This window comes from Salvelinus fontinalis, chromosome 5, assembly GCF_029448725.1.
Source record: "Salvelinus fontinalis isolate EN_2023a chromosome 5, ASM2944872v1, whole genome shotgun sequence".
Lineage (NCBI taxonomy): Eukaryota > Metazoa > Chordata > Actinopteri > Salmoniformes > Salmonidae > Salvelinus > Salvelinus fontinalis.
In genome coordinates, this window is record NC_074669.1 from 13353242 (window position 1) to 13376685 (window position 23444).

The 23444-nt window shown below is 43.0% G+C and overlaps 1 protein-coding gene across 1 annotated transcript; it reads left to right on the forward strand.

The window, feature by feature from the left end:
- The first annotated feature begins 206 nt into the window (after positions 1–206).
- On the forward strand, positions 207–23193 carry LOC129855154 (transmembrane protein 59-like). The gene is made up of 8 exons (XM_055922527.1): positions 207–548; positions 2154–2259; positions 3023–3117; positions 6423–6575; positions 19662–19767; positions 20360–20480; positions 20601–20718; positions 22471–23193. Exons 1-8 carry the CDS (start codon positions 384–386, stop codon positions 22627–22629), a joined length of 1023 nt encoding a protein of 340 aa, XP_055778502.1. The 5' UTR covers positions 207–383; the 3' UTR covers positions 22630–23193.
- The last annotated feature ends 251 nt before the right edge of the window (positions 23194–23444 follow it).

Sequence of the window (23444 nt, forward strand, 5' to 3'; positions counted from 1 at the left end):
AGAGGCCTTGTAAAAAATGGGAAGGAATGATAACGATTATCTTACAGACTGGTTAAATAACAGATAGACTATATCTAAGTGAAAATAGGCTACTGTCTATTTTATTTTCCCATGATATAGACATTCCATCATACAATGTATGAATGCTAGCAGTGGGCCTATGCACTGCAGTGAATTTGCACTGTGGAGTGCAGAGCGCACAAAGAGGGGGCGCGCAGCAGCGTGAGCGTGATGATTTTTGGAGTGACGACACCACAAAACCATAGCACAATATTACCGAAGCAGATAGAAATCGGGTTGAAGCGTCATCCAACTGAGAAGCTCAGAGTCCACTAAAAGCGCTAGTGTTCGCCCAGACTGTGGTGTTCAAATCCGGCTTTTAAATGCTTCCGTTCGGCTGCAGGGTGTGCGGTGTCTTCGTCGTCGTCTCGCTGCTTCTGGCGGGGCTGGTGGCTGCGTCTTCTGATCTATTTGACAATCAACTAGGCGACATCAATTACTGCAAAAAGCAATGCCAGATCACCGTCAAAAACAAAAGCCCAGCTAAAGTAAGTGATACTTGGAAACTATAGTCTAAATACATAATTCATGAATAGCAGAAAAGTTGAATATATTAGGTTAAATATAAATGTGACAGAAAAGTATATTTTCGTGCTTGAATAACTGCCATAGTAAGCGCTTACATTTCGACTACTGTATACGAAATTGAATAAGGTATATCGAATATCGGTAGATGTCCCTTTAATCTTTCAATTCTGGCAATCTCTTGTAAATGTAATATGGCCAATCCTTAACGAAGGCCCATCATTTTACTAATTGGCATGCTTATCCTAAAATCGCAACATCAGTACGCAACGCTACCTATCTTCATTTCAAGAACTGAGTGGAAATTATCTTGGACAATTAGGCCGAAATGATCGTTTTATGACGCATTCTCACAGCTCTGGTCCTCCACTATCCCTATAGCCTGGCTACTCCACCTACTTCATCAGGATTTATTTACACAAATGTCTTTTCATTAGATAATCCCTGGATGTTTATATTAAATCAAGTCATAAAATCACTGTGAGGGCACCGGACCAAGCAGATGGTAGCCTGTTCTCCAATAGTCTATTGCACTTGCATGGTTTCCTGGTTGCCTCATTGTGAGCTGAAATATCTATTTGTCCATGAACCACAATATGCAAGATATGTAAATAATAGCTAAATGATTACAATATCCATGTTTAAAACATCTTAAATTATGTACAATTTGAAAAATTATTGTAGCTTAGTAATGGATTAGTGTCTGTCTCTCGGCAAGGTTGTTATTTTCCCACCTACTCATCGCCTCAGCTCTGCTCAGGTGTGGTTCAGACATCATGCAGGGCGGAGCAGAGAAGCAAAATGGATCACCATGAACTATGCGGAATCACCTGTTTTCAGAACACTGCACCAGCCTATAGGCGCTAATGTATGCCTTTGATGTGCGCATATTATTGGAACAGATGACAAATAGTGCTTGAACAGATGTTGAGAGTTTATTTTATTCATGATGGGACTGTAATTGCCACTGGAATTAAGCAAATAAATATCTATACAAAGGAACCGTAAATCCTTGGCCAGAATAATGTCCCGCTAGACACACAATGAACACGGAATAATGCAGTTAATTGAAACGATTATACGTATGATACTGTAAATACGCCTGTAAAGTAAATCGGCGGACATGGGTCGTCGGACATGGGGATCTCTTTGTCTATCACGTTCCCGTGTCAGTCGCTTGGGGACGCTGTTTGGTTCTTCTGTATTAAAACCAGGCTTGGAGAAAACTGTGACCAAGTGATTGTAATTCTTCACTCATCACAACATTCCCAGGCATTTGCAATATTTTACATTTACATTTTAGTTATTTAGCAGACACTCTTATCCAGAGCAACTTAGATTTAGTGCATTCATAGTTTAGGTGAGACAACCACATTTCTCAGGCCATCTTGTGCCTCAACTTGTGCCGATAACACCTTAACTCATTTGACATATCTATTAGAAAAACTGAAATCCAATTGAAATCCCTCTATCTATACATTTGCTTAAAGTACATTGTCATGGACAATATACATTGTTTCTGTGGTCATAGCATATTTACCTCCTATGTTTTTATTTTTATCCTGAAGGACTCCATTCTGAATGCCTGTCACCGTGGTTGTCGTCTTTACTCCATCTGTCAGTTTGTAAATGGAAATGCCGGCTTCAACACCAGCAGAGAGGAGTGTCAAGGAGGTAAGGCAGCCTGACTCACAGGGTGGGGTCTCAATGAAGCCAGGTAGATACTACAGGGCAGCCTATCACCAAGAGCAGAGATCCTACCTGTGATCCACTTCAAGGTGTTGTTATAGTACTGTTACATAACTTTGACCCTGGGTTTAATCTTTGCAGAGAACTATCCCAAGCTGTGCTTCAAAGCCAGAAAGCACACTTAATTTACTAGTAGGCGTTTCATGTGCCTGTGCCAGAGCCAAATTACATTAAAGTCCTCATCCAGTCTCATTTTCACCTCATTTAACACCTGATTTACTTATAAGGCAAATTTCAATAGGTGGTGCAGGTCAGATATGACATGGCACATGGCCCATTGCTCCTCTAATGTTCCTTAACCAACGGGGGAGGCTGCTGACATCACATCACATTTGAACATCAGACCAACTCCTTTTTTTTTACACTTTAGTGTGTGTACTTTACTGTAGTTATACTTAGGATATCGCTTTTCAACAGTAAAAGTTCAAAAGTCATGTGTTTGTGTGTGGCTCAACTGAAGCTGTGCTTGTTTGTTGAACATGCTGTGGTCTGCTATCCTCCTTGGTCCAGGCAGCATTTGCCCAAATGTTCTGATATGGATGACTGTAGGGAGGGGTGAATAGGGATGCAATGACAGATGCTGTATTTTATCCCTCCCTATCTGTTTATCTTGTCTCTCTGTCCTTTCTCTCCTGTGCCCTCCCATCTCTCTCCCCCTCTATCTCTCTCCGCCTCTCTTTCTCTGTAGCCTGCCAGGAAGCATACAGCAAGCTGCTGGAGCAGGAGGCATGCAGCACCGGCTGTGCCAGCCAGCCCTCTGAACCTGAGATCAAGAGGAGGAAGGTGAGCATGGTCACTTCGTAGGATTTCAGTAAAACACACACACACACACACACACACACACACACACACCCTCATATACCCGTATACACCCTCATACATTCACACTAGCAACAGTCATCAAAATTGTTATAAGGTTTTAAGGCCAGGTACCACAACACTAATAGGGATTTAAAAGAAAATCTTAATCATATCACAATCAGCTTTTACCAGTTGAATGTAGACACAAATAATATACGTTTTTATATTAAAATGTTTCTGAAATATTGAATTAAGACATGCAAATGTGGCGATGTCTCATTATTGATGTATGTCCATTTTAAAGTGGTTAAAATTCATAAATATTTTTGATGACGGTAGTATGGCAAGAAAAAAATATAAATTTTCATCAAGATTTTGACATTTTTGTTTTTACTTTTTGAAAATACTAATATTAATAATGGACCAAAATGCCAACAAATCTCAAAATTGATAGGTCGAACAGGTTTTGAGATTTTTTTTGCATATTTATTAAAAAGAAAAAACTGAAATACCTTATTTACATAAGTATTCAGACCCTTTGCTATGAGACTCGAAATTGAGCTCAGGTGCATACTGTTTCCATTGATTATCCTTCAGATGTTTCTACAACTTGATTGGAGTTCAAATTCAATTGATTGGACATGATTTGAAAAGACATACCAGTCTATGTAAGGTCCCACAGTTTAAAACCCCCCGGAAATATCACATTTACATAAGTATTCAAACCCTTTACTCAGTACTTTGTTGAAGCACCTTTGGCAGCGATTACAACCTCGAGTCTTCTTTGGTGTGATGCTACAAGCTTCGCATACCTGTATTTGGGGAGTTTCTCCCATTGTTCTCTGCAGAGCCTCTCAAGCTCTGTCAGGTTGGATGGGGAACTTCACTGCACAGCTATTTTCAGGTCTCTCCAGAGATGTTCGATAGTCCGGGAACTGGCTGGGCCACGCAAGGACATTCAGAGACTTGTTCCCGAAACCACTTCTGCGTTGTCTTGGCTGTGTGCTTAGGGTCATTGTCCTGTTGGAAGGTGAACCTTGGCCCCAGTCTGAGGTTCTGAGCACTCTGGAGCAGGTTTTCATCAAGGATCTCTCTGTACTTTGCTCCGTTCATCTTTGCCTCGATCCTGACTAGTCTCCCAGTCCCTTCCACTGAAAAACATCCCCACAGCATGATGCTGCCACCCCCATGCTTCACTAAGGGATGGTGCCAGGTTTCTTCCAGACGTGACACTTGGCATTCAGACCAAAAAGTACAATTTGGTTTCATCAGACCAGAGAATCTTGTTTCTCATGGTCTGAGAGTCTTTAGGTGCCCTTTGGCAAACTCCAAGCGTGCCTTCATGTGCCTTTTATTGAGGAGTGGCTTTCATCTGGTCACTCTACCATACAGGCCAGATTGGTGGAGTGCTGCAGAGATGGTAGTCGTTCTAGAAGGTTCTCCCATCTCCACAGAGGAACTATGGAGCTCTGTCAGAGTGACCATCGGGTTCTTGGTCACCTCCCTGACCAAGGCCCTTCTCCCCAGATTGCTCAGTTTGGCTGGGTGGCCAGCTCTAGGAAGAGTCTTGGTGGTTCCAAACTTCTTCCGTTTAAGAATGATGGAGGCCACTGTGTTCTTGAGGACCTTCAATGCTGCAGACATTTTTTGGTACCCTTTCCCAGATCTGTGCCTCAACAGAATACTGTCTCGGTGCTCTACGGACAATTCCATCGACCTCATGGCTTGGTTTTTGCTCTGACATGCACTGTCAACTGTGGGACCTTATATAGACAATGGTGGAAAAAGTACCCAATTGTCATACTTGAGGAAATGTAAATATAGTTAATAGAAAATGACTCAAGTAAAAATGAAAGTCAACCAGTAAGATGCTATTTGAGTAAAAGTCTAAAAGTATTTGGTTTTAAATGTACTTAAGTATCAAAAGTCTATGTAATTGCTAAAATGTACTTAAGTATCAAAAGTAAAAGTAAGAGTATAAATAATTTCAAATTCCTTAGATTAAGCAAACCAGACGGCACAATTTTCTTGTTTTTAAAATTTACTTATAGCCAGGGGCACACTCCAACACTCAGACATCATTTACAAACTAAGCATGTGTGTTTAGTGAGTCCACCAGATCAAATGCAGTAGGGATGACCAGCGATGTTCTCTTGATAAGTGCTTGAATTGGACCACTTTTCTGTCCTGCTAAGCATTCAAAATGTAATACGTACTTTTGTGTGTCAGGGAAAATGTATGGAGTAAAAAGTGCATGATTTTCTTTAGGAATGTAGTGAAGTAAATGTAAAAGTAGTCAAAAATATAAATAGTAAAGTATAGTACAGACATCCCAAAAAGCTACTTAAGTAGTACTTTAAAGTATTTGTTCTTAAATACTTTACACCACCGTATGTGTACAGGTGTGTGCCTTTCCAAATAATTTACAATCGATTGAATTTACCACAGGTGGACTCCAATCAAGTTGTAGAAACATCTCAAGGATGATCAATGGAAACAGGATGCACCTGAGCTCAATTTTGAGTCTCATAGCAAAGGGGCTGAATAGTTATGTAAATAAGGTATTTCTGTTTTTTAAATAAGCAAACATTTCTCAAAACCTGTTTTTACTTGGTCATTATGGGGTACTGTGTGTAGTTTGGTGATATTTTATTTAATCAATTTTAGAATTGTCTGTAACAAAATGTGGATAAAGTCAAGGGGTCTGAATTCTTTCGAATGCACTGTATCTAAACATACGTTACATTGTTTGCAAGATCAGACATAATATCACTATAATCTGTGCTCATTTTTGAAAATTGCTTTTTATTTCATTGCATCTAATTTGTAAACATTTCAACTGTGTTAAATTACTTTTTTAAATTCCACAAAAAATGAACACTCATCAAAATAAAGTGATCTTCTCTTTCTTGTAATGTAAGTGTTGAGAGGGTACGTTAAATCCCAGGCGAAGCTTTAGCGTTCTTATAGATTCAACGGAAAGACAATGTATTTCACTGAGCCCATTTCAGCCATTACTGTGGTGTGTTTGATAGGTTATTTAGAAACATTTACACGGTTGTAAGGTTAACGGGGAAAAACGATAGGCACAAACAAGAGTATGAAAGAGTCTCAACAATAAAATTAAGGAGGAATGTGCGTTGGATTTACACTGTCTCTCTCTTTCACATCCACTTTTACACGCTCCCCTTTGCCCCCCACACACCTTCACACTCTCACTGCACATGACTTTGCCATATTAAATAAATGCACCTAAACTCAACAGTTCCACCTTTTATTACCTGCAGTTGAAGGCCATGGCCCACCGTCCCATGCCCCCTTCCGTCATGGACACCGTGTCCAGCTGGTGTAACGACATCGTCAGCTCTGCTCAGAGCTTCATCTCCTCTACTTGGACCTTCTACCTGCAGGCCGACGACGGCAAGGTGCTCGTCTTCCAGGTAAGACACTGTCAGGGTTCGTCAGACAGGACTCAAGTTACACAGAACTCAGTGACTCTTAGGGGTGCTGTGATTCGTTTTGGGAGTGTCTTTCACTCCAGGGTACAGCTGTAACTCAAACTTCGGGGGCTACAAAGGTGAACTTGCCTCAGACATTAGGGGGAAAGGGTGTGGGATCAGTACTCTACATATTTACTTTATCGGTGACGGCTAAGTCAAGACAGGCTGGCTGAATATAGAAGGACAACAGAGATCTGTAAATCCAGTCATAAAAAGAGATGTGGTGAGACAACATGAAATGATGAAAACAACAGTCTTCGTGATTATTTTTCATTAGCCTTAGGGGTGATGGATGGATGCGTGTGTTTAGTGGTCATCACAGGCTCTGAGCTGGCTGCCACAGGCCTGCGTTTAGTGGGCATCACAGGCTCTGAGCTGGCTGCCACAGGCCTGCGTTTAGTGGGCATCACAGGCTCTGAGCTGGCTGCCACAGGCCTGCGTTTAGTGGTCATCACAGGCTCTGAGCTGGCTGCCACAGGCCTGCGTTTAGTGGGCATCACAGGCTCTGAGCTGGCTGCCACAGGCCTGCGTTTAGTGGGCATCACAGGCTCTGAGCTGGCTGCCACAGGCCTGCGTTTAGTGGGCATCTGGCTGACTGCCACCCTCTTGACAGATTGACTGGGGGTAAAGAAACAAAAAAACACTAAGGCTGAGGGACAGCTGAAAGAGAAGCCAAGCCACCGCTGCTATACTAATCACTACTGCAGATGTACAGAATGAGTGGTTCTGCAGAGCAGAGGGCTGGGTAGGAAGTCAGGGTGTATGGACTCAGTTAGGAGGACCATGTTGACTCGCAGCCTTAGGCGTGATACAAAACAAACAGGAAAAAGTTAAGAGACCCATTGGGGTAGCAGTTTATCCACGTTATGTAGCAGTTTTAGTAAGTTCCCAAAGAGGGCCATACAAGGCAACACAATGCACTACTGGAGCTGAAGTGAATCGGACCAAAACAAATTGATTATCAAGTTCCTCTGAGTTTAAGAGTTAGTGAGAGAGCCACCTTGTGGAATGAATGGCGCTTGATGCAGTGTTCAGTATAATAAGTTTATTTGGGCAAAGGGATTTCTATTTGAATTAGTTCACAGTGGAATTACTTGTGCTCTCCTTAAATTAATCAGTCATTTGAAGAAATATGACTTTTACTTCACTAAGCAGCAAATGTAGGTATATTTTGCTAAGGTGATACCCAAAACAACGCGCAATTTCCAAGAGTTATCTAGGCTTTAGCATACAGGGCTAATGTGGTATTGAGTCACACAAACGTCTGGAGATTGATACCTTGTCCATTACTTTTAGGATTTAGCTCCGAGGGCTAACATAGCACACAAAGACCATCTGGGTTCTATATCAATGTGGGATAAACACTCATATTTCCAAAAAGTTTGTGCATTTGGATGCAACTGTGATAAGAGCAGCTTCTCTGATTGCTCCAGGCAAGCCACCTGTGTCTGAGGGAGGCGGTCTGAGTCCCAGTCCCGCAAGCGGCAGATTCTCCCTTCCTCAGCTCCCTTTAGCTGTCTCTCAGAGAGTGGGCTGAGTTCCAGCTCTGGGAACATCCATCCCTCTCCTGCCCACATTTGACTTGGGTTAAGTGGCAGCCTTCTTCTTAATCACACTTATTCATGCCATCCCAGCCTCCGAGTGTTTCAGGAGTGCTCCTCCAAGGTAATCAGGGAGAATCAAGCGGTTTCCTCTGGGCTGAGCGGGAGTAAACACAGCCGACGTGGCCCTCTCATCACTGATTGGGGAAGAGCGCTTGTTTGGAAATGGGGTTGGAGTCTTGTTTAAATTCTTTCCGTGTCCAATATGCACACTATGCAGGGTCCCCCCTTGAAGGAAACAGGGAGAAATGTACATCTATGAAATCCCCCTTTCTATAAAAAAAAGTGACCCCAATAACCCAAAAATACCAAATAATAGAAGGGAGATTGTTCATTTGGAAAATGATCCCTCCTCCCTGTTGCTTTTTGTGTCTCTATAACCAGAGCACCTTTGACATTCTGTGCCATAATGCATGACAGATGTATATCAGGAGGCAGACCTACTTTTACTGATGGCAAGATCTCCCCAGTTGGCAGCCAATAACTACTAACATCCTTAGATGTTCACTCTTCTCTTCCTGTTGCCTTTCCTCCCAATGTTACATCTGGATCCAACAGATACAACTGGTTGTGAAATGACTTTGAAAATAACAATAGTTTTGTCTGAATATCTATAACCTTTTGTAAGACCAAGCCTTATTGTCTACCACATACAGTGAGTGTACAAAACACACACTCAGTGTACAAAACATTAGCAACACATGGTCTTTCCATGACATAGACTGACCAGGTGAATCCTGGTGAAAGCTACTGTATTATCCTTTATTGATGTCACTTGTTAAATCCACTTCAATCAGTGTAGGTGAAGGGGAGGAGACAGGTTAAAGAAGAATTTTTAAGTCTGGGGACAATTGAGACATGGATTGTGTATGTATGCCATTCAGAGGGTGAATGGGCAAGACACAAAAGGTTAAAAGAAAACATGGGAAGTGCCTTTGAACGGGGTATGGTAGTAGGTGCCAGGCGCAACGGTTTGTGTCAAGAACTGCAATGCTGCTGGGTTTTTCACGCTCAACAGTTTCCCGTGGTATCAAGAATGGTCCACCACCCAAAGGACATCCAGCTAACTTGACACAACTGTGGGAAGCATGGGCCAGCATCCATCCCTGCGGAATGCTTTCGACACCATGTCCCAACGAATTTAGGCTGTTCTGATGGCAAAAGGGATGACGTACTCACTGCATGTCATCGTTAAATAACTACATCGGGGCTAATTTATTTTCTGCTTGTTTCGTTTTCTCTTTTTAGTTTGACATGTGTTTTGACTCTAATGAACTCAATTACATTGACCTGTAGACTAGTCAAACGCTGACTGGTAATTTTTCTTTTCAGTTTTCATAACTATTGACTTATGTCATTAAATCTGATCTATTTTCCATCAATGAAGAGAGAATAGGCTGATCAGATACTTTGCTTATATGTTTTGGTGCAACAGGGAGACATTACACCTTCTTAAAGGCTATTTCTATTGGTCAGCTGATATGTCAGAATCACTCACCAGCAAAGAGTCTCCTCTTAACTCCAATACAAATAAAATAAAAGTTTATTAGTGTCGTATAAAGATTTGCAGATGTTATCGCAGGTGCAGCAAATGCTTGTGTTTCTAGCTCCAACAGTGCAGTAATACCGATCAATAAAAACAACAATACACATATAATCCAGAAAAATACAAAAATATGTTATATAGGATGAGCCATGACTAGAATACAGTGTATTCATATAAAGTGGGTGAAACATTATGTAAACATTATTAAAGTGACCAGTGTTCAATAACTATGTACATAGGGCAGCAGTCTTTAAGGTGCAGGTTAGAGTACCGGGTGGTAGCCGACTAGAACTGTTCAGGGCAGGGTACTGGGTGGAGGCCGGCTAGTGGTGACTGTTTAACAGTCTGATGGCATGGAGATAGAAGCTGGTTCTCAGTCTCTCGGTGCCAGCTTTGACGCACCTGTACTGTATCCGCCTTCTAGACGGTAGTGGGGTGAACAGGCCGTGGCTCGGGTGCCTGAGGTCTTTGATAATCTTCTTGGCCTTCCTGTGACACCAGCTGCTGTAGATGTCCTGGAGGGCAGAAAGTGTCAAATTAAATCAAATTAAATTTTACTTGTCACATGCGCCGAATACAACTAGTGTAGACTTTACCCTGAAAGGCTTGCTTACGTGCCCTTCCCAACGATGCAGAGTTTAAAAATAATATAAGTAACACAAGAATGGAATAAAATAAAATACACAAGAATGGAGCTATATACAGGGAGTACCAGTACCAGATCAATGTGGAGCTATATACAGGGAGTACCAGTACCAGATCAATGTGGAGCTATATACAAGGAGTACCAGTACCAGATCAATGTGGAGCTATATACAGGGAGTACCAGATCAATGTGGAGCTATATACAGGGAGTACCAGATCAATGTGGAGCTATATACAGGGAGTACCAGATCAATGTGGAGCTATATACAGGGAGTACCAGATCAATGTGGAGCTATATACAGGGAGTACCAGTACCAGATCAATGTGGAGCTATATACAGGGAGTACCAGATTAAAGTGGAGCTATATACAAGGAGTACCAGTACCAGATCAATGTGGAGCTATATACAAGGAGTACCAGTACCAGATCAATGTGGAGCTATATACAGGGAGTACCAGTACCATATCAATGTGGAGCTATATACAGGGAGTACCAGATCAATGTGGAGCTATAAACAGGGAGTTCCAGTACCAGATCAATGTGGAGCTATATACAAGGAGTACCAGTACCAGATCAATGTGGAGCTATATACAGGGAGTACCAGTACCAGATCAATGTGGAGCTATATACAGGGAGTACCAGATTAAAGTGGAGCTATATACAAGGAGTACCAGTACCAGATCAATGTGGAGCTATATACAGGGAGTACCAGTACCATATCAATGTGGAGCTATATACAGGGAGTACCAGATCAATGTGGAGCTATATACAAGGAGTACCAGTACCAGATCAATGTGGAGCTATATACAAGGAGTACCAATACCAGATCAATGTGGAGCTATATACAGGGAGTACCAGTACCAGATCAATGTGGAGCTATATACAAGGAGTACCGGTACCAGATCAATGTGGAGCATATACAAGGAGTACCAGTACCAGATCAATGTGGAGCTATATACAGGGAGTACCAGTACCAGATCAATGTGGAGCTATATACAGGGAATACCAGTACCAGATCAATGTGGAGCTATATACAGGGAGTACCAGTACCAGATCAATGTAGAGCTATATACAGGGAGTACCAGTACCAGATCAATGTGGAGCTATATACAGGGAGTACCAGTACCAGATCAATGTGGAGCTATATACAAGGAGTACCAGTACCAGATCAATGTGGAGCTATATACAGGGAGTACCAGTACCAGATCAATGTGGAGCTATATACAGGGAGTACCAGTACCAGATCAATGTGGAGCTATATACAGGGAGTACCAGTACCAGATCAATGTGGAGCTATATACAGAGAGTACCAGATCAATGTGGAGCTATATACAGGGAGTACCAGTACCAGATCAATGTGGAGCTATATACAGGGAGTACCAGTACCAGATCAATGTGGAGCTATATACAGGGAGTACCAGTGCCAGATCAATGTGGAGCTATATACAGGGAGTACCAGTACCAGATCAATGTGGAGCTATATACAGGGAGTACCAGTACCAGATCAATGTGGAGCTATATACAGGGAGTACCAGTACCAGATCATTGTGGAGCTATATACAAGGAGTACCAGTACCATATCAATGTGGAGCTATATACAGGGAGTACCAGATCAATGTGGAGCTATATACAGGGAGTACCAGTACCAGATCAATGTGGAGCTATATACAGGGAGTTCCAGTACCAGATCAATGTGGAGCTATATACAGGGAGTACCAGTGCCAGATCAATGTGGAGCTATATACAGGGAGTACCAGATCAATGTGGAGCTATATACAGGGAGTACCAGTACCAGATCAATGTGGAGCTATATACAGAGAGTACCAGTACCAGATCAATGTGGAGCTATATACAGGGAGTACCAGTACCAGATCAATGTGGAGCTATATACAAGGAGTACCAGTACCAGATCAATGTGGAGCTATATACAGTGAGTACCAGTACCAGATCAATGTGAAGCTATATATAGGGAGTACCAGTACCAGATCAATGTGGAGCTATATACAGGGAGTACCGGTACCAGATCAATGTGGAGCTATATGCAGGGAGTACCAGATCAATGTGGAGCTATATACAGGGAGTACCAGTACCAGATCAATGTGGAGCTATATACAGGGAGTACCAGTACCAGATCAATGTGGAGCTATATACAGGGAGTACCAGTGCCAGATCAATGTGGAGCTATATACAGGGAGTACCAGTACCAGATCAATGTGGAGCTATATACAGGGAGTACCAGTACCAGATCATTGTGGAGCTATAAACAGGGAGTACCAGTACCAGATCAATGTGGAGAAATATACCAGGAGTACCAGTACCAGATCAATGTGGAGCTATATACAGGGAGTACCAGTACCAGATCAATGTGGAGCTATATACAGGGAGTACCAGTACCAGATCAATGTTGAGCTATAAACAGGGAGTACCAGTACCAGATCAATGTGGAGCTATATACAGGGAGTTCCAGTACCAGATCAATGTGGAGCTATATACAGGGAGTACCAGTACCAGATCAATGTGGAGCTATAAACAGGGAGTTCCAGTACCAGATCAATGTGGAGCTATATACAAGGAGTACCAGTACCAGATCAATGTGGAGCTATATACAGGGAGTACCAGTACCAGATCAATGTGGAGCTATATACAGGGAGTACCAGTACCAGATCAATGTGGAGATATATACAAGGAGTACCAGTACCAGATCAATGTGGAGCTATATACAGGGAGTACCAGTACCAGATCAATGTGGAGCTATATACAGGGAGTACCAGTACCAGATCAATGTGGAGATATATACAGGGAGTACCAGTACCAGATCAATGTGCAGAGGTACGAGGTATTTCAGGTAGATATCACAGGAGGCTACTGAAGGGAGAGTGGCTCATATTGTGTGGGAGTGTCAATGTAATGTGTGTGAGCGAGTGTGTGTATATATAATCTAGTGAAGGGCTCTCCAACCCTGTTCCTGGAGAGCAACCAACCTGTAGGTTTTCGCTCCAACTCTAATCTAGCTCACCTGATTCTAATAATTACTTGGTTGATAAGTTGAATGAGGTTAGTTAGAACTGAGGTTGGAGTAAAAACCTACATTAGGGTTGCTCTCCATAAACAGGGTTGGATAGCCCTGCGCTAGTGAGTGTGTGTAGGGTCAGTGCAAGATAGCTGTACTGACTTACTCTAGTTCTGGTTCCATTAATTTACTATTTATAGCAGTCTGGCTGTTTAGCAGTCTTATGGCTTGGGGGTTGAAGCTGTCTCGGTGCCTGTTTGCCAGACGGTAGCAAAGTGAACAGTCTATACTTGGGTGGCTGGGGTCTTCGGCAATTTTTTGGGCCTTCCTCTGATACCTGATATAGAGGTGGAGAGCCCTGCAATTGTGGATGGTGCAATTGCTGTACTAGGCGGTGATACAGCCCAACAGGATGCTCTCAATGGTGTATCTGTAGAAGTTTGAGGTTTTAGGGTCCAAGACAAATTTCTTCCGCCTCCTGAGATTGAAGAGGAGTTGTTGCGCCTTCTTCACCACACTGTCTGAAGGGATCATTTCAGGTTGTCAGTGATGTGCACTCCTAGGAACTTGGAGCTTTTGGCCGTCTCCACTGCGGCCCCATTGATGTAGATGGGGGTGTGCTCTCTCTGCTGTCTCCTGTAGTCTACAATTAGCTCCTTCATTTTATTGATGTTGTGGGAGAAGTTATTTTTCTGGCACCACTTCACCAGGGTTCTCACCTCCTCCCAGGAGGCTGTCTCATCGTTGTTGGTAGTCAGTGTAACTGACAGTTAACCTGTCAGTCTATGTCGTTGTTTTTGTTTGAATTCTTTCTGTGTTCGCTATGCAGGGGAAATGGTAAGACAAGCAGAACTTGCTAAGAACTGTTGTAACGGTGATTATTATCGTAGAAACACACTTTTGGAGCGAAGGCAATCCCACACTGTGTTAGCTAGGTTTTTCGTGTATTCAGTGTAGTTCGTAACGGTTGAAACGTGTATGTTAGGATGGTAACGTTATAATAATTTAAATATGAAGTGTGAATTCATGCCAGGAGTAAGAAGTGTGAAGTTTTTGATTTCCTCCCTTCTGTAATAAGCAGCCAATGAGGTATTTTTCCTGTATTCATGTGTTTAATCTGTTATATCTCCGGCTAAACTGTTTCTATGTATGTAAGCGCTTCAGAGTCATATCAAGCTAATAAGTCACTCATAAGACAAGAAAGTTTATAAGAGTGTGCTTAACTGTATGTTCATTTACTTTAGAGTTCTCACGGAAGGTGGTAATTCTGACTAAAACTACAGAATAAAACCGCCAGTTAAAATCAAGGAACACTTGTGCTCGTGGTTACTGGAGGGAGCTACAATCAGGCCTACCACTGTTGTCGTCACCACAACCTGATCTTATAGTTTCACTTAGGAATTTGCCGTTATTGGAGGAATGGCGATTATTATAATTTTTTTACCCTTTAATTCAGCGTGGTTACAGTGTTAATTCTGCGTGGTTACAGGGTTAAAACAGAAACAACTCATAGGGTTAAGTTTAGGTAATAATTCTGAGGTTAAGGTCAGGGCTACGGTTTGGGGAAGGCTTAAAACATCATCAAGTACTCTCCCTGCTTGCTAGAGAATTGTAAACTGCTGTGGTGCAATCGTCTAAGCAGCGCACTCTGGCTCTGAGCCTAGTGCTCTGCCATAATTTTTTTTTGGGGGGGGGGGGGGGGGGGGGTCCTCAGAACCTTTTCAAACGTCTGAAATCGAGGGTTCTTTCTTGTGACCAGTCTGGTCAGCAAACTTGATGATTGAGTTGGAGACGTGCATGGCCACGCAGTCATGGGTGAACAGATAGTATAGGAGGGGGCTGAGCAGCACGCACCCCTGTGGGGCCCCCGTGTCGAATCAGTGTGGTGGAGGTGTTGTTACCTACCTTCACCACTTGGGGTCAGCCCGTCAGGAAGTCCAGGAACCAATTGCACAGGGAGGGGTTCAGACCAAAGGCCCTGAGATTAATGATGAGCTGGGAGGGCACTATGGCTTTGAAGGCTGAGCTGTAGTTTATGAACAGCATTCTCACATAGGGCAGTGCAATGCAATAGTGACTATATTGTCCGCGGATCTGTTGGAGCGATATGCGAATTGGAGTGGGTCTAGGGTGTCAGGTATGGTGGAGATTATATAGTCCTTAACTAGCCTCTCAAAGCACTTCATGATGACAGAAGTGAGAGCTACGGGGCAATAGTAATTTAGTTCAGTTACCTTTGCTTTCTTGGGTACAGGAAGAATGGTGAACATCTTTAAGCAAGTGGGGACAGCAGACTGGGATATGGAGAGATTGAATATGTCCGTAAACACTTTAGCCAGCTGGTCTGCACATGCTCTGAGGACACGGCTGGGGATGCCTTCTGGGCCGGCAGCCTTACTGGATCATTGCCCTCCCCCGCCTTTCCTTCGGCAAAACAGATTACGTCTCCATTCTGCTCCTCCCCACCTATAGGCAGAAACTTAAACAGGAAGCTCCTGTGGTAAGGACTGTTTAACGTTGGTCTGACCAATCGGAATCTATACTTCAAGATTGTTTTCATCATGCGGACTGGGAAATGTTCCAGGTCGCCTCTGAGAATAGTATCAACGGAGCATGCAACTATGGGGCAAAACAGACGCCCGTGACTTAGATTGTTGACAACATGTAAACTACACTGAACAAAAATATAAACGCAACATGTAAAGTGTTGGTACCATGTTTCATAAGCTTAAATAAAATATCCCAGAACATTTCCATATGCACAAAAAGTTTATTTCTTTCACATTTTGTGCACAAATTTGTTTACTTCCCTGTTAGTGAGCATTTCTCCTTTGCCAAGATAATCCATCCACCTGACAGGTGTGGCATATCAAGAAGCTGATTAAACAGCATGATCATTACACAGGTCCACCTTGTGCTGGGGACAATAAAAGGCCACTCTAAAATGTGCAGTCTTGTCACACAACACAATGCTACAGATGTCTCAAGTTTTGAGGGAGTGTGCAATTGGCATGCTGACTGCAGGAACGTCCAGAGAATCGAATGTTAATTTATTTTCCCAAAGCCGCCTCCAACGTCGTTTTAAAGAATTTGGCAGTACGTCCTACTGAACTCACAACCACAGACCACGTGTAACAACGCCAGCCTAGAACCTCCACATCTGGGTTCTTCACCTGCGGGATCGTCTGAGACCAGCCACCCTGACAGCTGATGAAACATTTTCCCAACTGAAGAATTTCTGCACAAACTGTCAGACACTGTCTCAGGGAAGCTCATCTGCATGCTCATCATCCACACCAGGGTCTTGACCTGACTGCAGTTATGCTTTGTAACTGACTTTAGTGGGCAAATGCTCACCTTCGATGGCCACTGGCACGCTGGAAAAGTGTGTTCTTCACGGATGAATCCCGGTTTCAACTGTACCAGGCAGATGACGTATGGCGTCTTGTGTGTGAGCAGTTTGCTGATGTGAACATTGTGAACAGCGTGCCCCATGGTGTTGGTGGGATTATGGTATGTGCAGGCATAAGCTACGGACAATGAACACAATTGCCTTTTATCTATGGCAATATTAATTCACAGAGAGACCTTGACAAGATCCTGAGGCCCATTGTCGTGCCATGTTTTAGCATGATAATACATGGTCCCATGTCGCAAGGATCTGTACACAATTCCTGGAAGCTGAAAATGTCGCAGTTCTTCCACGGCCTGCATACTCACCAGACATGTCACCCATTGAACATGTTTGGGATGCTCTGGATGGATGTGTATGACAGCGTGTTCCAGTTCCCGCCAGTATCCAGCAACGTACAGCCATTGAAGAGTAGTGGGACAACGTTCCAAATTCCACAACAGCCTGATCAACTCTATGTGAAGGAGATGTTTCACACTGACTGGTTTTCTGATTCACGCCCCTACATTTGTTTTAAGGTGTCTGTGACCAACAGGTGCATATCTGTATTCACAGTCATGTGAAATATATAGATTAGGTCCTAATGAATTTATTTAAATTGACTGATTTCCTTACATGAACTTTAACTCAGTAAAATTTGAAATTTGAAATTGTTGCATGTTGTGTTTCATTTTTTGTTCATTAACTTTTTTGTCTCCAATGTTTATTGAAAACATAAAGACATTTGCACAATGAGCACTTGTCTCAAATACATCGTTACAGTTGTTGATTAGTGAGCTAGTGGGTTTTTGACATATTTGCACTGACATGAAATCAGTCAAAACACCTCAAAACAAGATGAAACGAGTCACTTGCGATTCCCCACATGGCAGTTTATTGTCATTGTTGCTAAACTGGTCCTCCAGAAAACAACTTTTGCCCCATTGAAAGTGCGCATCGTTTTTGTGACTGTCAGCTATCCCATCTCTACACTGACTCTGTAATTATGTTTATCTGGAATTGCATAGAGGATGTTGTTCCCACTCTGGCGATTAGAATTGATCAAAACCAAAAACCGTGGATAGATGGCAGAATTCGCACAAAACTGAAAGTGTGAATCACCACATTTAACCATGGCAAGGTGACTGGGAACATGGAAGTGCAGACCAGCTACGACCTCTGTAAGGCAATCAAAGAGGCAAAACGGCAGTACAGGAACAAAGTGGGGTCGCCATTCAGCGGCTCAGACACGAGAAGTATGTGGCAGGGACTCCAGACAATCACGGATTATAAAGGGAAGGCCAGACACCGACGCTTCGCTCCTGGACCAGCTAAACGCCTGCTTCGTCCGTTTAGAAGAAAACAACATCAAGCCGCCGACGCATACATCGATCCCCTTGCAGTCCTCCTGCTGCTGAGAGCGCCGAGCGGTGATGCTGCCTCCGTCTTGTTGTTGGGAAAGGTTCAGTAGAGGGTAACCAAAATCCAATTTTAATGAGTTCTCCAGGGTAAGCCAGAAACACTGTCCCCATAATGAAAGGCACAATAAGGCCTCTGCCGAGAGAGCTGTGTGTGTGTGTGTGTGTGTGTGTGTGTGTGTGTGTGTGTGTGTGTGTGTGTGTGTGTGTGTGTGTGTGTGTGTGTGTGTGTGTGTGTGTGTACACACAGGGATTAAGTCTGTCTTCACACAAGTGATGCACGTTCGCTCACGTACTGTAGGACACTGTTTTTAAGGCCTCTTTTCAGACACTTTCTCTAGTCAAGTGGCCTTTTCACTCCCCTCAGAGAGGGTAAATGGTTGTGCTCTTGAGCAGCCAACCGACAGACTCCACAATGGGCAACAAGGGTGTCCTTTAATGAAGAAAGAAAGAAAGAAATGCTGGTTTAAAACTCCACTGGTGTGCCAAAGAACAATCCATACAATCTGCTCATTAGAATCTACACCTGAACTGCCATTATAAGGTGTGAATAGATGATTACATTTTTGTACTGTTTGGAAGTTCATTTTAGTTCATCTGTCTTCATTTTACAGATGGCTGAGGTATACATTGCCTGGCTTGCAACAGAACACATTATGTGAAAATACAATGTTCTTTTATAATTAGCAAGTTCCATTTTGTTTGAGTTCATTTGGCAGTATTCTCTATACCTAAGTCTACGGGTATGTCTATTTCTCTCTGTCGTTTAGCTGTTCATTGAGTATTCTTAGTCCAGGCTTTTTTATGGTTTAACCTCACTGTGTTAAACAGATCATTGTCTGTCTCTTTCTCAGTGAAATTACTGCATGTAGAGGCCTCCCGGGTGGCGCAGTGGTCTAGGGCACTGCATCGCAGTGCTAACTGCGCCACCAGAGTCTCTGGGTTCGCGCCCAGGCTCTGTCGCAGCCGGCCGCGACCGGGAGGTCCGTGGGGCGACGCACAATTGGGCTAGCGTCGTCCGGGTTAGGGAGGGTTTGGCCGGTAGGGATATCCTTGTCTCATCGCGCTCCAGCGACTCCTGTGGCGGGCCGGGCGCAGTGCGCGCTAACCAAGGGGGACAGGTACACGGTGTTTCCTCCGACACATTGGTGCGGCTGGCTTCCGGGTTGGAGGCGCGCTGTGTTAAAGAAGCAGTGCGGCTAGGTTGGGTTGTGCTTCGGAGGACGCATGGCTTTCGACCTTCGTCTCTCCCGAGCCCGTACGGGAGTTGTAGCGATGAGACAAGATAGTAATTGCTAGCGATTGGATACCACGAAAATTGGGGAGAAAAGGGGATAAAAAAAAATTTAAAAAAGAAGAAATGACTGCATGTAATTACTAGTTCCTGAATTGACTTTGTTTGTTGTTCCTCCCAGAGCCAGCCGGAGATCGAGTACAGTCTGCCGGAGCTGCAGGCTCCCCGCTCCAATGTGGCAGACAAGCCCTGGCCACAGATTCACTCCCACACACAGAGACCCCATGGTGAGACCCCATGGTGGCATGCAGCTCTATCACACACTGACACCCATAATGTACAAAACATCATAAGACCCGTAGGACAGGGATCCCCAACTTCTGACCTGTGAACCGAATTTGGCTCGGGAGTGAATCTATTTGTTTAATTTGCAAAAACAAAACTCGTTTTTCATTGTTGGACATTAAAGACTGTCAAAACACCAGGAAATCAGCTCCAAGTTATTTTAATTTTGGAAATCTGTTCTCAAGTATTTCCATGCAGATATAGAGACGTGATCCTATCCCAATGTAAACAACGTTTGAAATTATAATGTTTTTGTCAAATACTATATCCGTTTGTGCTTCTTGCGGTCAATTTGCAGTGTACAAATTATTTGAAAATGATGTTCCGGCCCCCGGATCATCTGCTGAAGAAAAATGGGTCCCCGGCTGAATGTAGTTGGGGACCCCTGCTGTAGAATATATAGTATACAATGCATTAAAGGAGGATTACATTGAATTGATTATGCTTTATTGATCTCCAGAGGAGTGAAATGAGGTTACATTTGTTACACTTCCTCATAAAGTCTGTTGCTCATTAGTATTCACCTCTGTGCAGGTGTGAAAGGACATGGGGAGAAGGTAGCAGCCAAGGTGGGAGGCAAGGGCAAGCACCCAGCAGTCCAGCAACATACGGAAGACCCAACCGCTGAACATGACTTCCTGGGATGCATGTCAAGGTGAAGAGATATTGAACAAGAATAGTAATCTGCCCATATCAACCCATTTGGGCCTTCTGATTTAGAGGTCCTCTGAGTTGTATTGCCTGTATCATTACCTAATCCTCCCCTTTCTCTCAGGCGCTCTGGGCTGCCTCGTTGGATCTTAGCTGCCTGTCTCTTCCTGTCCATCATGGTGATGTTGTGGCTGAGCTGTGCCAGCCTTGTCACTGCACCAGAACAGCACATCAAAACACAAGTAAACACATTGGTCATAAAATGTTATCTGATTTTCATCTAAGTCACAACAATAGACAAACATAGTCTGCTTAAACTAATAACACACAAACAATTATAAGTTTTCTTGTCTTTATTGAACACACCGTGTAAACATTCATAGTGCAGGTTGGGAAAGTATGTGAACCCTTGGATTTAATAACTGGTTGACCCTCCATTAAATAACCTCAACCAAACGTTTTCTATAGTTGCGGATCAGACCTGCACAATGGTCAGGAGGAATTTTTGACCATTCCTCTTTACAAAACTGTTTCAGTTCAAGAATATTCTTGGGATGCCTGGTGTGAACTGCTCTCTTGAGGTCATGCCACAGCATCTCAATCAGGTTGAGGTCAGGACTCTGACTGGGCCACGTATTTTCTTCTGTTAAAGCTATTCTGTTGTTGATTTCATTCTGTGTTTTGGGTCATTGTCCTGTTGCATCACCCAACTTCTGTTGAGCTTCAATTGGCGGGTAGATAGCCTTACATTCTCCTGCAAAATGTCTTGCTAAACCTGGGAATTAATTTTTCCGTCGATGATCGTAAGCTGTCCAGGCCCTGAGGCAGCAAAGCAGCCCCAAACCATGATGCCCCCTCCACCATACTTTACAGTTGGGATGAGGTTTTGATATTGGTGTGCTGTGCCATTTTTTCTCTGCACATAGTGTGGTGTGTTCCTTCCAAAAAACTCAACTGTAGTTTAATCTGTCCATCGAATATTTTGTCAGTAGCGCTGTGGAACATTCAGCTGCACTTTTGCGAACTTCAGACGTGCAGCAATGTTTTTTTGGACAGCAGTGGCTTCTACCGTGGTGTCCTCCCATAAACACCATTCTTTTTTAGTGTTTTACGTATCGTAGACTCGTCAACAGAGATGTTAGCATGTCCCAGAGATGACTATAAGTCTTTAGCTGACGCTCTAGGATTCTTCTTAACCTCATTGAGCATTCTGCGCTGTGCTCTTGCAGTCATCTTTGCAGGACGGCCACTCCTAGGGAGAGTAGCAACAGTGCTGAACTTTCTCCATTTATAGACAATTTGTCTTACCGTGCGTGGACTGATGAACATCAAGGCTTTTAGAGATACTTTTGTAACCCTTTTCAGCTTTATGCAAGTCAACAATTCTTAATCTTAGGTCTTCTGAGATCTCTTTTGTTCAAGGCATGGTTCACATCAGGCAATGCTTCTTCTAGCAAACTCAAATTTTGTGGGAGTTTTTTCTAGGGCAAGGCAGCTCTAACCAACTCCAATCTCGTCTCATTGATTGGACTCCAGGTTAGCTGACTTCTGACTCCAAATAGCTTTTGGAGAAGTCATTAGCCTGGGGGTTCACATACTTTTCCCAACCTATGTACACTGTGAATGTTTAAATTATGTATTCAATATAGACAAGAAAAATACAATAATTTGTGTGTTATTAGTTTAAGCAGACTGTGTTTGTCTGTTGTTGTGACTTAGATGAAGATCAGATCAAATTGTATGACCAATTTATGCAGAAATCCAGATAATTCTAAAGGGTTCACATACTTTTTCTTGTCACTGTATGTTGTCTTGCAAAAAAAACAAAAACATTTTATGATATGTTAGTGCTTAAGATCCCGGACTGCATCTTTAATTGTAAACTCACTCAAGTGTTATTTTAATTAACATGTGTTTACCTGTGCGGGAATTACTCCTAGAGACAATGGGAACATTTCCATCGATTTTAATGAATAACTGATTCCTTTTTACAGCTGAGCATCAACGGAGACAAGGAGTTTCTTGATGACGTCCAGAAGGTCAAGCCCTACCATCTGACCCCTGTGATTGCTGTAGCCATCGACCAACCAGAGGAGAGCGAGGAGGCAGGACCACTTCCAGTCAAGGTTGACATCAACAAGACATCTCTCTAGGGGACCAATGGGATAGGATCAGTGCTTTCTGGGGTAACCATTTCGTAAAACCTCCCTCAGTAAAAGATGGAGAACAGAAACACACCAACACTCACACCAGATTTTCTATACATGCATGGCACCATCCCTTCACAACAGGTTTGTCCCGTCTTTCTCTAGCGAGTCTGCCCATCAGATGTTAGCCTGTTGTGCTTGTCTCTGTGTAGAATACTGATTTCGTAGATTCATGCTGTCCATTGTTAAACCTCACTAAGAGCTTCGAGATCAAATTGTCACCACCTTCTTGTACCTATCATTTTATACTTGACACTGCAATTGCTTAAGACTTATTTAATAGACAGTTTAACTATTAAATGTAACTACTTAGATCTGCCTGTGAGAGAGTTAAGGAGAACAGGTGAATGAGCGCTGAAAGCTTTCCAAGCTTTTGATGTACAAGGGGATAGAGAAAGGACACACAGGGATTCAAATTGAAGGGGAATAACTGTTTTCCTCATGCTCTTACATACTTTTGGAATTAATTGGTGACTTGCAGAGAAATAAAAACAATTGAGATGTTCAAAATGCTTTCAAAGGTATCTTGTGAACGCTGCAGGAGACAATAGCTACCAGTGTTCACCTTTGATGCTTTGTTTGATGTGTTTGAGTTTGACTGATGTCAACTGTGAGAAGGAAATATACATTATACATCTCATTTTCCTCACACTGAATGAAAGAGAATTCTCAGATCAGATTAAAACCTCTTAAGAATTGGCCACTTTTTTTCCATTTTTGCCTAAAATGACATACAAAATCTAACCGCCTGTAGCTCAGGC